This window comes from Myotis lucifugus, unplaced genomic scaffold (genome assembly GCF_000147115.1).
Source record: "Myotis lucifugus unplaced genomic scaffold, Myoluc2.0 scaffold_47, whole genome shotgun sequence".
NCBI classification, from domain to species: domain Eukaryota; kingdom Metazoa; phylum Chordata; class Mammalia; order Chiroptera; family Vespertilionidae; genus Myotis; species Myotis lucifugus.
Genome location: NW_005871095.1, coordinates 3186666 through 3198922, shown reverse-complemented (window position 1 = coordinate 3198922; position 12257 = coordinate 3186666). Strand labels below are relative to the sequence as shown.

Sequence of the window (12257 nt, the reverse complement as noted above, 5' to 3'; positions counted from 1 at the left end):
TTTTCTCAAAGATACTTACCCTGCTGATAGTATCTAGAAGTTAATTTTAGTTCAAGCTGTGGCTACAATAAAAGCCTAAGGAGGCAGGCGAACAGAGCTGTTTGGTTTCTCAAGCCAAGCAGTCCCTTAGCCCTCTCTTTCACAGAAATGTGTGTCAGAGTAATCGTTTATCCATCGCTCAGGGTCTTGCCAGTCAGCCCCGGAAACAAATGGTATATATCATAGTCCTTGAGAGTCTGGCATCTGAAATGTTCCTTTAATCAGTGGAATTTTATGTTTTTGCAGGTATGGGCGGAGCTGCCATCGCACCACCCACTTCTCTTGTAGAGAAAGACAAAGAGTGTATGTATCTATATCTCCCCCCCTTTTATTTTGATACAAATCTTTAACCCAGCCATGGCCAGTCTTAGCTTCTATCAGCCAGGTTTCCTGATTGTAAAGGGAAATTGCCCCAAAGCCTATCCTCTGGTCTGAACCCTGATGCCCAGTGTGGGTCCTTGAGGCTGCTGTTCCCTTTCATTCCTTGTACTTTAGAAGTTTTAATGCCAGGCTCTGAGACTTGGATTTTTATACAGTGGTATGCTTTTTTGTTGTTGTTGTTTTAATATATATTTTAATTGCTGATAGTATTACAGATATCTCCCATCACACCCCCTTTTATCCCCTCCTCCCAGCCCCTACCCCCTTATCCCCCACCCCAGGTTTTTAATACCCTATTGCCTGTGTCCATGAGCTATGCATATAAGTATATAAGTTCTTTGGTTTATTTCTTCTCGTCCTACTGTTGCTTTTTTAAAATTCATTTTGTCTTCTCCAACATTTCATATTTGTAATTAAGCTAAAACAGTGGTTTAGAGGCTGTTAAGTTCATGACTTCCACAAGGTGGCAGTGCCTTCCTGATTAGATTTTCTGCCATTAGTTTTGATTTCATCTCACAGGTTGTGTGCTTTCACTTACATTGCCAGAACACACCCACCCACCGTTTCTCCTCCCAGTGATCTGTTCTAGGAATTGAACTTTGATGTATCATCTAGGTCATTTTCCTATCCTCTAGGTTGGACCATACCTAAACTATCTCAAGAAAATATAATCATCCCTCATGCTTTGAAATACCTATTGCACTATTTATGTTATCTTTTTAAAGAAGATAATTTTAAAAGTTTTGTTAAATACCTTTTGTGTAAAAACACCTAGCAAACCATAAACCCAATTGAAACCAGTCTGGTGTTTTTTTTAAAGCTTCCTTGTTGAAAATCACGGCTGTAGCTAGGTTTGAAAATCACTGGTCTGGTACATGGTCCATAACCTCAATGACCTTTATTTTATGCTACGCTAATGAAATAGATTAGAGTCCAAAGACAGGTATACAAGATACTATGGGAATCAAAAGAGATTTTGATTGGATCTATCTGGAACATACAAAACTCTTAAGCATTCAGACAAAAATTGTCATTTAGAGCACTTTTAAAGGATAACATTTCAGTAAGGTATAAAAAGGACATTTGAGATAATAGCTGGAACAAAGCTAAAATTAGAAAAATAGTACGTACCTCTATAATTTTAAAAAGTCATGTAGAGGCTGTACAATGGGTTTTGTTTTTCCTTCTTATAGTAAACTAAAAATGTCAGTTAAATTAGTTCAAAATAACTGATTTATACAAGTGCAGTTCAGGATTTTTTTGTAGTATTTTGGTAAACCTATTTTATTTTTATCAAATAGTACCCCGAGAATTTCCTTATGAAGAGGATTCAAGACCTCGCTCACAGTCTTCTAAAGCTGCCATTCCTCCTCCTGTGTATGAGGAACAGGACAGACCCAGATCTCCAACGGGCCCTGGCAACTCCTTCCTCGCCAACATGGGGTAATGGTTCCAAGTGCTGTCGTCTTGGCAGGTGTAAGAAGGACGAGACTCATTGTGAAGGGTTGGCAGCCCTTTCAGTAGATGCAGTTTGTTTGAAAGTGAGGGCGTTCTCTAGTTGTAGGAAGATGCTTGGTGTGTTCAGTCACACAATGTCATTCTTGAGAATCTGAGTCATATGGAGGGTATTGCAGCACAATGCTATCATATTCTGTACAAAACAAAGTCTTCTGATGTAAGTTTCGGATGATTTCATTGCTGAACATTATTTTCTCTAGGTAGGAACAGTTTCTCATAATTATTTACATGTATTTTCAAAACATTTGCAAGTAAAATATGGCTTATGAATTACACCTGATACTATGTCCAAAGGGTGAATGACATCTTTTTTTATATATATATATAAAATGAGCCATTTGCTTTAAGGTCATGGTTCTGTACCTTTGGTCTAAAAACTTAGTCATTCAAACTATAATTAGAGTGTTTGCCTGCATATAAAATCAATTTTAAGGTTGACTTTCAACTATGGCTTGTGGAATTTAAAATCCCACTGGATTTGCCATACATTTTGGTTAAAACAACGTTTTATGTTTACTTTGTTTCTTTCATGCAATGAGAGACTATCAAATGAAGCTGTGTTACACTAAGGCCTTTGTTCTGTGTCCTTTAGAAGGACACTGCCTATGATAGAAATGCTGTGACCATAGTAATCACACTGATCTGCCCTTGTCTATGTGCATATACTCTGATTCTTAGAGCCCTTGAAAGGTGACTAGTCAAGAGAGTAGATGGTTGGGGTTCCCGCACTGCGAGAGGATTTTGACTTTCTGACCTTGGTATCCCAGACTTGTGTTCTCTATGGTAACTACTAGCCACGGGTGGCTATTACCTTAAAATGAATACAATTGAAAATGTAGTGCCTCATCTCAAGTGCTCAATAACCACACAAGGCTAATAGCTACCCTATTGAACAGTCCCCATCATTTTAAAATAGGTGTATTGGGCTCCCCTAAAATGTATGCTGGAAGGTGGATAGACATGAAACTTATTTTTTTTTTCTGCTGATGATAAAAATTGACTTTTTGCTGAATCACGTTTTAAATAGTAATTCTCTATGCCTAAGAAAGATGCAGTGTAGTACAATTCAGCCGTTTCAGTCTTTTCTTTTTAGCCCTAGAACAGTTTCAAATGAAATTTTAAAGGAAATCACATAAACATGAAGTAATGTAGGTGTAATTCTAGTTGAAGCAGGGTTTTGTGGTTCAAGCATTGGGGACACTCTTAAGACCTGTGAGGCATTTCTAAGTGCAGTTTAAAAGTTACAGTATTAGAGAATGGGCAGTGGACTGAGAAGTACAAGTTGTGGGTCCCAATTTCAATTTTACCGTTAATACCTATAGAAATAATTTCTAATATTATGTCTTGCTTTTGTTTCTAATCAACTTTAAACTAGCCTAGTTGACTAACCTGGGCTTCGGTTTATTTTCCCATCGATTAAGTAGATGACCTCTATATAAAATCTGTTATTGTAAACTCTACTGTACTATTTAGAAAAATGCAATCATTTTCATCATGAAACTTTATCCTTTTTTGACAGGCACATTTTTAAATTTTTATGGCTTTAAGTAATTTTTATTTTTCTATTACAGTTGACATACAATATTATATTAGTTTCAGGTGTACACCCCAGTGATTAGACATTATATATTGCTAAGTGATAACCCAAAAAAATCTAGTACCCATCTGACACCATACATAGTTATTACAATATTATTGACTATTCCTTATGCTGTACTCTACATCTCCATGACTATTCTGTAACTACCAATTTGTGCTTCTTAATCTCTTTACCTTTTTCACCCATCCTCCCAAATCTCTTACCATCTGGCAAAAAGTTCTCTCTCTATATGTATGTTTGTTCTGCTTGTTTATTTTGTTCTTTAGATTCCACATATAAGTGAAATCATATGGTATTTGTCTTCCCCTGTCTGATTCATTTCACTTAGCACAATGCCCTATATGTCTATCCATGTTGTAGATGGCAAGATTTTTATAATTTAAACTAATCATTGACAGATATTTACTTATTGCCATTTTATTATTCATATTTTTGATTTTTTTTTCTTCCTCTTCTGAAAGAAGACAAGACCCTTTAACATTTCTTGTAATACTGGTTTGGTGGTGAGGAACTCATTTAGCTTTTTCTTGTCTGGGCAGCTCTTTATCTGTCCTTCAATTCTAAGTGATAGCTTTGCTGGGTAGCGTAATCTTGATTGTAGATCCTTGCTTTTCATCACTTGAATAGTTCTTACCAATCCTTTCTGACCTGCAAAGTTTCTGTTGAGAAATCAGCTGACAGTCTTGTGGGAGCTCCCTTGTAGATAAATGCTTTTCTCTTGCTGCTTTTAGAGATTCTCTCTTTGTCTTTAATCTTTGGCATTTTAATTTTGATGTTCTTTGGTGTGGACCTTTTTGGGTTCACATTGTTTGGGATTCTCTATGCTTCCTTGACAGGCACATTTTAAAAGTAAACTGTGGTCATACATCAATGAATGAAATCTGAAGAACAATATAAATAAACAAAACAAACAGACTCATAGATATGGAGAACAGACTGATGGTTGCCAGAGAGAAGGTGGTGAAGGGACCGGGTGGAAAAAGTAAAGGGATTGAGAAGTACAAATTAGTAGTTACAAAAATAGTTATGGAGATATAAAATACAGCACAGGAAATATAGTCAATAATCTATCTAATAAAGAGGAAATATGCTAATTGACCCTCACATTGTCGCAAAGATGGCAGTGCCCACAGCCAATAAGGAGGAAATATGCTAATTGACTGTCCCGCCCTCAAAGATGGTGGCTCCCACAGCCAGTAAGGAGGGAATATGCTAATTGGCTGCCACAACCTCAAAGATGGTGGCACCCACAGCCAATAAGGAGGGACTATGCTAATTGACTGCCACACCCTCAAAGATGGCGGCACCCAGTCCCCTCAGACCCGCCCTCAACTGAAAATCATTCAGTTTAAATAGAAGTTTTTGTCTCTATTTTCCTATTCTATGAAATAAAGAGGGAATTTTTCCAATTGACCCTTACGCCGTCGCAAAGATGGCGGTGCCCACAGCCAATAAAGAGGGAATATGCTCGGACTTGCCGTGCATCTGCCTCCTGAGTTCCCGAGTCCCTCAGTCCCTTCAGCCCCCCAGCTGCCCAGGGCTGCCCGAGGCTCAGGTAACCAGGGCTGGCAGAGGCTTGTGCTGCTGTCAGTGGCAGCAGCAGAGTATGATGGGGGCGTCACCTTCCCCTGATCGCCGGGTCGCCTCCCACCCCTGAGGGCTCCCGGACTGTGAGAGGGGGCAGGCCAGGCTGAGGGACCCCCCTCCAGTGCATGAATTTTCATGCACCGGGCCTCTAGTATTGTAATAATGATGTGTGGTGCCAGGTGGGTACTGAAAATTTCCGGGGAACCACTTTGTAAAGTACATGATTGTCTAACCAATGTGCTGTATTATCTGAAACTAATACAAAATAATATTAAGTACAAACTGTGATTGAAAAAAAAGTATATATCTTTCATTCTGAACATCCCCACAACTTCGTCTAATGGCCCGTTGTTAATTATGTGTGATGTCATCGAAGCCCTTGTAGAATTTCTATTCTCCTTTCCAGAAAGAGTTAACACTTGGAGTTCGGGAAACGAGTTAAGTCGGCTCGCGTGAATTGCGCATACTCCGCGGGAGCCTTCTTTAACTCGGTTCATATAGATTTGCGGTGGAGTGCGGGAAACGTGTAAACTCGGGCCGATTGTAACTGCGTATTACCAAATATTTGTTTGTAATCCACCCTTTTGGTGGATGGAACAAAACCAAAAGACAGAGCCATCTTATATTTTGGCGGGAAATTCACCCGCACTCCAAGTGTTAAGATGTAAAATCCAATTTATGCTATAGCTGATGACCTTAAGTGTAAAGGACCTTTCTCTTTTCTTCCTCCCAGTGGCACAGTAGCACATAAAATCATGCAGAAGTATGGCTTTCGGGAAGGCCAAGGTCTTGGTAAACACGAGCAAGGGCTGAGCACGGCGTTGTCAGTGGAGAAGACGAGCAAGCGAGGAGGCAAGATCATTGTGGGCGAAGTCACAGAGAAAGGTGAGTCCTCCCCAGAAGCAGTGAGAGATGCAGTCCAGAGGCAGAGGACTGGCCCTCTTGAATAGAATAAGAGAATTCCTGATTATGATGCATCCCAATTCTGTGTTGTGGTTCTTCATCTTTATTTGTTCAGAATAGATGTAGAGATAGGAAGGCCCATAGGAGAAAAGACAATGACTTTGGCAGAAAATGAACAGTACTCAAGAAAATAAGTTCATGCCTACTTCTACTAGGCAAAGAATCTTGTTAAATTGATAAGATCATAGTTAATTTTTTTGTTTTTAAATCTATTTTTATTGATTTCAGATAGGAAGGGAGAGGGAAAGAGAGATAGAAACATCATTGATGAGAGAGAATCATTGATTGGCTGCCTCCTGCATGCCCCCCACTGGGTATTGAGCCCACAACCTGGGCATGTACCCTTGACTGGAATCGAACACAGGACTCTTCAGTCTCAGGCCGATGCTCCATCTACTAAGCCAAACCACCTAGAGGCCATGGTTATGTGTTTATAGCATGAAAGACAGAGCCATATCCTATCTAATAAAGAGGGAATATGCTAATTGACTGTCCTGCCCTCAAAGATGGCGGCACTCACAGCCAATAAAGAGGGAATATGCTAATTGACTGCCACACCCTCAAAGATGGCGGCGCCCACAGCCACAAGATGGCTGGCAGGGGAGGGCAGTTGTAGGTGATCAGGCCAGCAGGGGAGGGCAGTTGTAGGAGATCAGGCCAGCAGGGGAGGGCAGTTAAGGGCGACCAAGCCTGCAGGGGAGGGCAGTTGGAGGGGACCAGGCCTGCAGAGGAGGGCAGTTGGGGGGGACCAGGCCGGCAGGGAGGGGGAAGTTAGGGGCAACCAGGCCAGGGGAGGGGCAGTTAGGGGCGATCAGGCCAACATGGAGATGCATTGAGGGGTGATCAGGCCGGCAGGGGGTGGGGGGCAGTTAGGAGCAACCAGGCAGGCAGGCAGGTGAGTGATTAGGAGCCAGCAGTACAGGATTGTTAGAGGGATGTCCAACTGCCAGTGTAGGCCCGATCCCCGGGACATCCCCCGAGGGGTCCCGGATTGGAGAGGGTGCAGGCTTGGCTGAGGGGACCCCACCCCCTCCGTGCACGAATTTCGTGCACCAGGCCTCTAGTACAATATATTAGTGATTATATTTGCTATTTTCCAATTTGTAAGGGTTCTTATTGGTAGATTATGCCTAGTTGGTGTTTTATTTTTGTACTGCTTTAGTAAGTAGCCAGTTAGCCTAGAGTCCTGATTTGTGGGAATATGTGCAATTAGGCAGCCAGTGGCAGGCTAATTACCTGCTTATTATATTGGACTAGTGACTTTTGGCCACTTCCCAAGCCAAGACTCTCACCTGTAAGGGTTGGGATTGATGTGCTCTGTCAACCCCTTAGGAAGTGAACTAAGCGAAAATTGTAGGTATCCAGGGAAACTAAAAATGTCCAGAAATTATAGTAAAAACCTATACCAAAGCAAAGCATATGCTTCCATTACAGATAGGGCTATATTTTTTCTCAGCCATAGATGATTATCCCATAGATGACTCTAGTCCAGCCGTGGGCAAACTACGGCCCGCGGCCGGATCCGGCCTGTTTGAAATGAATAAAACTAAAAAAAAAAAAGACCGTACCCTTTTATGTAATGATGTTTACTTTGAATTTATATTAGTTCACACAAACACTCCATCCATGCTTTTGTTCCGGCCCTCCGGTCCAGTTTAAGAACCCATTGTGGCCCTCGAGTCAAAAAGTTTGCCCACCCCTGCTCTAGGACATAAGAAGGTTGCTATTAAAAATAAATTATTCATTGTAACTTGAACTCAATGCTCTAACATATCTATATCTCATTGTTTTGTTTTCCTACAGATGCAGCCAAGAAGTCAGATTCAAATCCATTAACTGAAATACTTAAATGTCCTACTAAAGTGGTCCTACTAAGGGTAAGAAGCAGAAGGAAGCAACCTTTTTGTCCACCTTGATTTATGTGTCACTCTGCCCTAACCTATCCCTGCATGCTTTCAGCACCACTGATACCATAATGGATAAAGAAAACTGAAAAGAATACTTCTGCAAATGATACTTTTGGATAGACTCCACATAAGACTAATAGAATTTTTTACTAATGTTTCTTTGCTAAAGATAATATTTAAGACAATAGTGATTACTTTAAAATATTTGAAATTGTTAGATGTTTATCTTAATTTATGCATTTTGATGGTTGCATAATTGCTCTTGTAAGTCTATGGAGCTTAGTGTATATTTTTATTTTGTCTTTTTAAGAAATAATTTTGGGGGACTACAGGAGTGAAAATTTTCATTGTGTTATTTGAGAGGGAGAACATTTACTACCATAAAGTTATTTATACATCTTATTTATATATTAATAAATTATACTTGATACTTGAATTTATTTATTTTTGTTTATAGAACATGGTTGGTGCAGGAGAGGTAGATGAAGACTTGGAAGTTGAAACCAAGGAAGAGTGTGAAAAATATGGCAAAGTTGGGAAAATGTGTGATATTTGAAGTAAGAGAGTTTTCTAGATCTTTATAAACTGTTGTGATTGACAGGTTACAAAACATTTTCTACAAATAGAGATATGTGCTGTGCTTAAATAACATATTGTCTTACTACAGGAGGTGACAGGTGTTGGTTATACTTCTCTTATTTAATTATAAAAATTTTAAACATGAAGACAAGAAGGACTTCAAATTTTATTTGGAGAAGAAATAAACATTTCATTTTATGATTGAGGTTTAGTTTGGTGATTAAAGACCTTGATTATAGTATGCTCAATAGTTTAGTTACTTGGACATGCCTTTGGTTTTATTCATTTGACAAGTATATATTTAGTGCCTCTCATATATCCATACTGTATTGAGAGCATTGGGGATGTTCTGTGCTCTCAGTGATATGTTCAGTTGAAACAACAAAACAAACACATATAAAAATAGACAATATTTTGTTGCTAGATTCAGTAGTTATTGACTATAAGTACTGGAGTTGAGAAAAGGATTTAGATTAAAAAAACAACAGAAGGCTTTGTGACAATATCAGATGCCAGCTGAGCTTTGAAATGAATGGGTAGGATTTGGATAGGTTGAAAAGATATTCAGATTAGGGTCACAGCTTCTGGGAGACTGAAGAGGGCTACAAAATGGAATGGTTGGGCATGTTGGGGATTAACAGGAAACATGTTTACATAGGTGGAATGGGCCCATATGCAGGGTGTAGAGAGTATGACAAAGGAATTTAACCTATAATGAGAGGCAGTTAGAATACAATATAATTTCTTTATTTTTCTCTAAATATCTGCTCTCACTTTTGCTTCCTTTCTATATCATATTGCCATTTGTTGACCAAATAATTATTTGTTTACATGTCAGCTGGCATAGGACCTCTACAAGATCAGATTGCTCTACTTAGCTATGTATTCCCAGCACCTAACACTGTGCCTGTCATAAACAGATCTTCAACAAATTTTTGATGTCAATTTGTAGTTATTTCCTTGGTATTTGATTGCTTCTCATTCATATATGATGATAATTGACACACTTATTCTGACAAATCATTAACGAAAGAAAACTCACATTTAGTGATATCTCAAATACCTATTTATCTATTATACTTTTAATTTTTTCCAGATTCCTGGTGCCCCTGATGATGAAGCAGTACGAATATTTTTAGAATTTGAGAGGGTTGAATCAGCAATTAAAGGTAAGTTGTACAACTAAATATAAAGATAAAAAAGTTGAAATTGTGATCTTGTTGGAATTAAAACATGTTCTTGTAATGTCTTAAAAGAATCTGTATTAACTGACTGTCTTTTTGTTTGCCTTTTAGCTGTCGTTGATCTGAATGGGAGGTATTTTGGTGGACGGGTGGTAAAAGCATGTTTCTACAATTTGGATAAATTCAGGGTGTTGGATTTGGCGGAACAAGTTTGATTTTAAGAACTAGAGCACGGGCTACAAGCTGCAAGCAGAGAAGAAAAAGGTGACAGCCAGTCTGCATGGTTGTTGGGTACAGAGACTCTTGGAAGGACTGCTAAGATATATGTTGATTAATCCCTTTTTTATTTTGTGGTTTTTTTTTAATATAGTATAAAAATCCTTTTAAAAAAAACAATCTGTGTGCCTCTCTGGTTGTTTCTCTTTCTTATTACCACTTCTGGGTAATTAGCTTTTTTTTTTTTTTTTGCTAGGATTTCATGATTATTCTCAAGTGCTCCAGTGATACAGCATTTCTTGCACTAAAAATATCTAGAAAGTTCTGGGATATGGGATTGTATTAAGTTATCCTTTGCATTTCTTTCATTGTTTTCTTTTTTAAATAAAACTTGCAAGTTACTGTAGTTTCATAAATTCTATAATAAAGTGTCATCTTGGCAGTCTGCCAAAGGTGAAAATGTTTGCTTTCTCTAACAGAGAAATTCTTATTGATTCCAGTCGTAGAAAAATGTCTTTAAGACCTGAACTACGGTTGAAGAATTGTGAACCTACCATGACTTGTTTGGATGAATCATTTCAATTAAACTAAGTCAGACTGTAGGGTTTGTGATGGACTTAGGATATAGAAATCATGAACCTAGCAATTCTAGCATAGTCTTCAGGGAAGATCAGAAATGACAAGTTAATTCAAAACCTCAGAGGTACATTGTAAATGTGTGCCCATATGTTTTGGAAATGGTGGTTCCTTGGAGTCGCATTTCTACTGGCAAAATTTGCAATAGTGTTAGTTCTTATATGTATTTTACAATTTATAAAATTTATAAAATTCAGCCACATCAGCTACTTAAACTGTACTGCCAATTAATATAATTCCAGAGTTATAAAAAATTGTACCATTGAAGTACAGTGGTATGTGTGGCTTAAAAATTAACAAGACTATGAAAAAGGACAAAAATATTTGGTGCTGGGGTTCATTGCTAGAGCAGGAAGTGTTTCCAGAATATACATGTGCCTGTATTCTGGTCCTTGCTTGCCTGAATATTGCTAAAGGACGTGCACCTATGTTGTCTCTCTAGGTTATTGTGACCCTTTGGGGAAAGAAAGCACTCAACATTTCTTTACATTCCATGGACTTGGTTTGAAGACCTAAGGAATATTCTGACCCTTTTTAAAAAAGGATTTTCTCATGTTTTTATTTTAACAGAAATAAAATAATAATGTTTTCTCTTTTGTGGTATTACTTTACTGAGTACAATTTAATTGATACTTGGTTTTTGTGATAAAAATGCACATATTTTATAAGTTTGGGTTAAAGATTAAAACATAAAAGGATTACATAATTGAATACTAAAGAATCAACAGCAGCCCTGAAACTTGAATGGGTCTACCTATGGACTTAGCTACTGAATAATGCCTTTTTTGGCTTACAAGTACCTAACTGTGCTTATGCTGCATGATTATTATGATGACTTAGTTTAATTTGTATAAACTCTAATGTTCTTAAACTATAAGTTCCAAACTACCTTTTATATCTGCATAATTATTATTTTGTTGCATAATAACATCATTGTTCATTTGCATTTAGGTGGCTTTCCCCAACATTCTCATGAACAACAACCAGAGAAATAAAATGCAAGTAACCAAGTTTTAGTAGCTAACTAAAATTCAAATTTAACTTCAATATAAAAATTCCAACATAAATTAAAAATTAATTTGTAATGGACATTAGTCCTTTTTGGCCCACCTGTGATCTTCTGGAAGCCTTTCCTGTGTTTGGGGAGTTTACTGTATTCACTCCCTTCCTTAAGATAGAGACTAGAAACTTGCTTTGCCAGTGTGTCTCAAAGCTAAGGCAGGCACTGTGTCCTGGGCTCTTTATATCAGACTAGAGGCACGGTGCACAAAATTTGTGCACTGGGGGCGGGGGGGCCCTCAGCATGGCCTGCGCCCTCTCGCAGTCCAAGAGCCTCGGGGAGCAGGCCTAAGCCGGCAGTCGGACATCCTTATTGCTGCCGCGGAGCAACCTGCATTGAGCATCTACCCCCTGGATGTCAGTGCGTGTCCTAGCGACTGGTTGTTCTGCCGTTTGGTCAATTTGCATATTAGCTTTTTATTACATAAGATGTGCCACCCCAAGGCTTCAGCTTGGAGCAGAGCTTGTACAGGAGCTGTTCTCATACTGGCCAGGGTTGGCACAGTGTAGTTTAGTGTTTGGGCAGTGGATGCAGAGACCTTGTCATCCCATAGTGGCATGTATTGTAGTAGGATCACATGTGTGCAG

General features: G+C 38.7%; 2 protein-coding genes across 2 annotated transcripts in view; both read left to right on the top strand.

Moving 5' to 3' along the window:
- The window catches only part of RBM17 (RNA binding motif protein 17), a 34313-nt gene extending 23879 nt beyond the window's left edge, over positions 1-10434 (top strand). The window contains 8 exon segments of the mRNA XM_014455535.2: positions 286-342; positions 1722-1863; positions 5859-6010; positions 7892-7965; positions 8453-8530; positions 8532-8552; positions 9671-9743; positions 9870-10434. Coding sequence (XP_014311021.1) covers positions 286-342; positions 1722-1863; positions 5859-6010; positions 7892-7965; positions 8453-8530; positions 8532-8552; positions 9671-9743; positions 9870-9973 — 701 coding nt within the window. The 3' untranslated portion in view covers positions 9974-10434.
- A 1123-nt stretch (positions 10435-11557) lies between these two features.
- The window catches only part of LOC102441818 (ras-related protein Rab-11B), a 12996-nt gene continuing 12296 nt past the window's right edge, over positions 11558-12257 (top strand). Inside the window, exon 1 of the mRNA XM_023753567.1 lies at positions 11558-11608. The gene's annotated coding sequence lies outside the window, so the exon portion shown is untranslated. The remainder of the gene's footprint in view (positions 11609-12257) is intronic.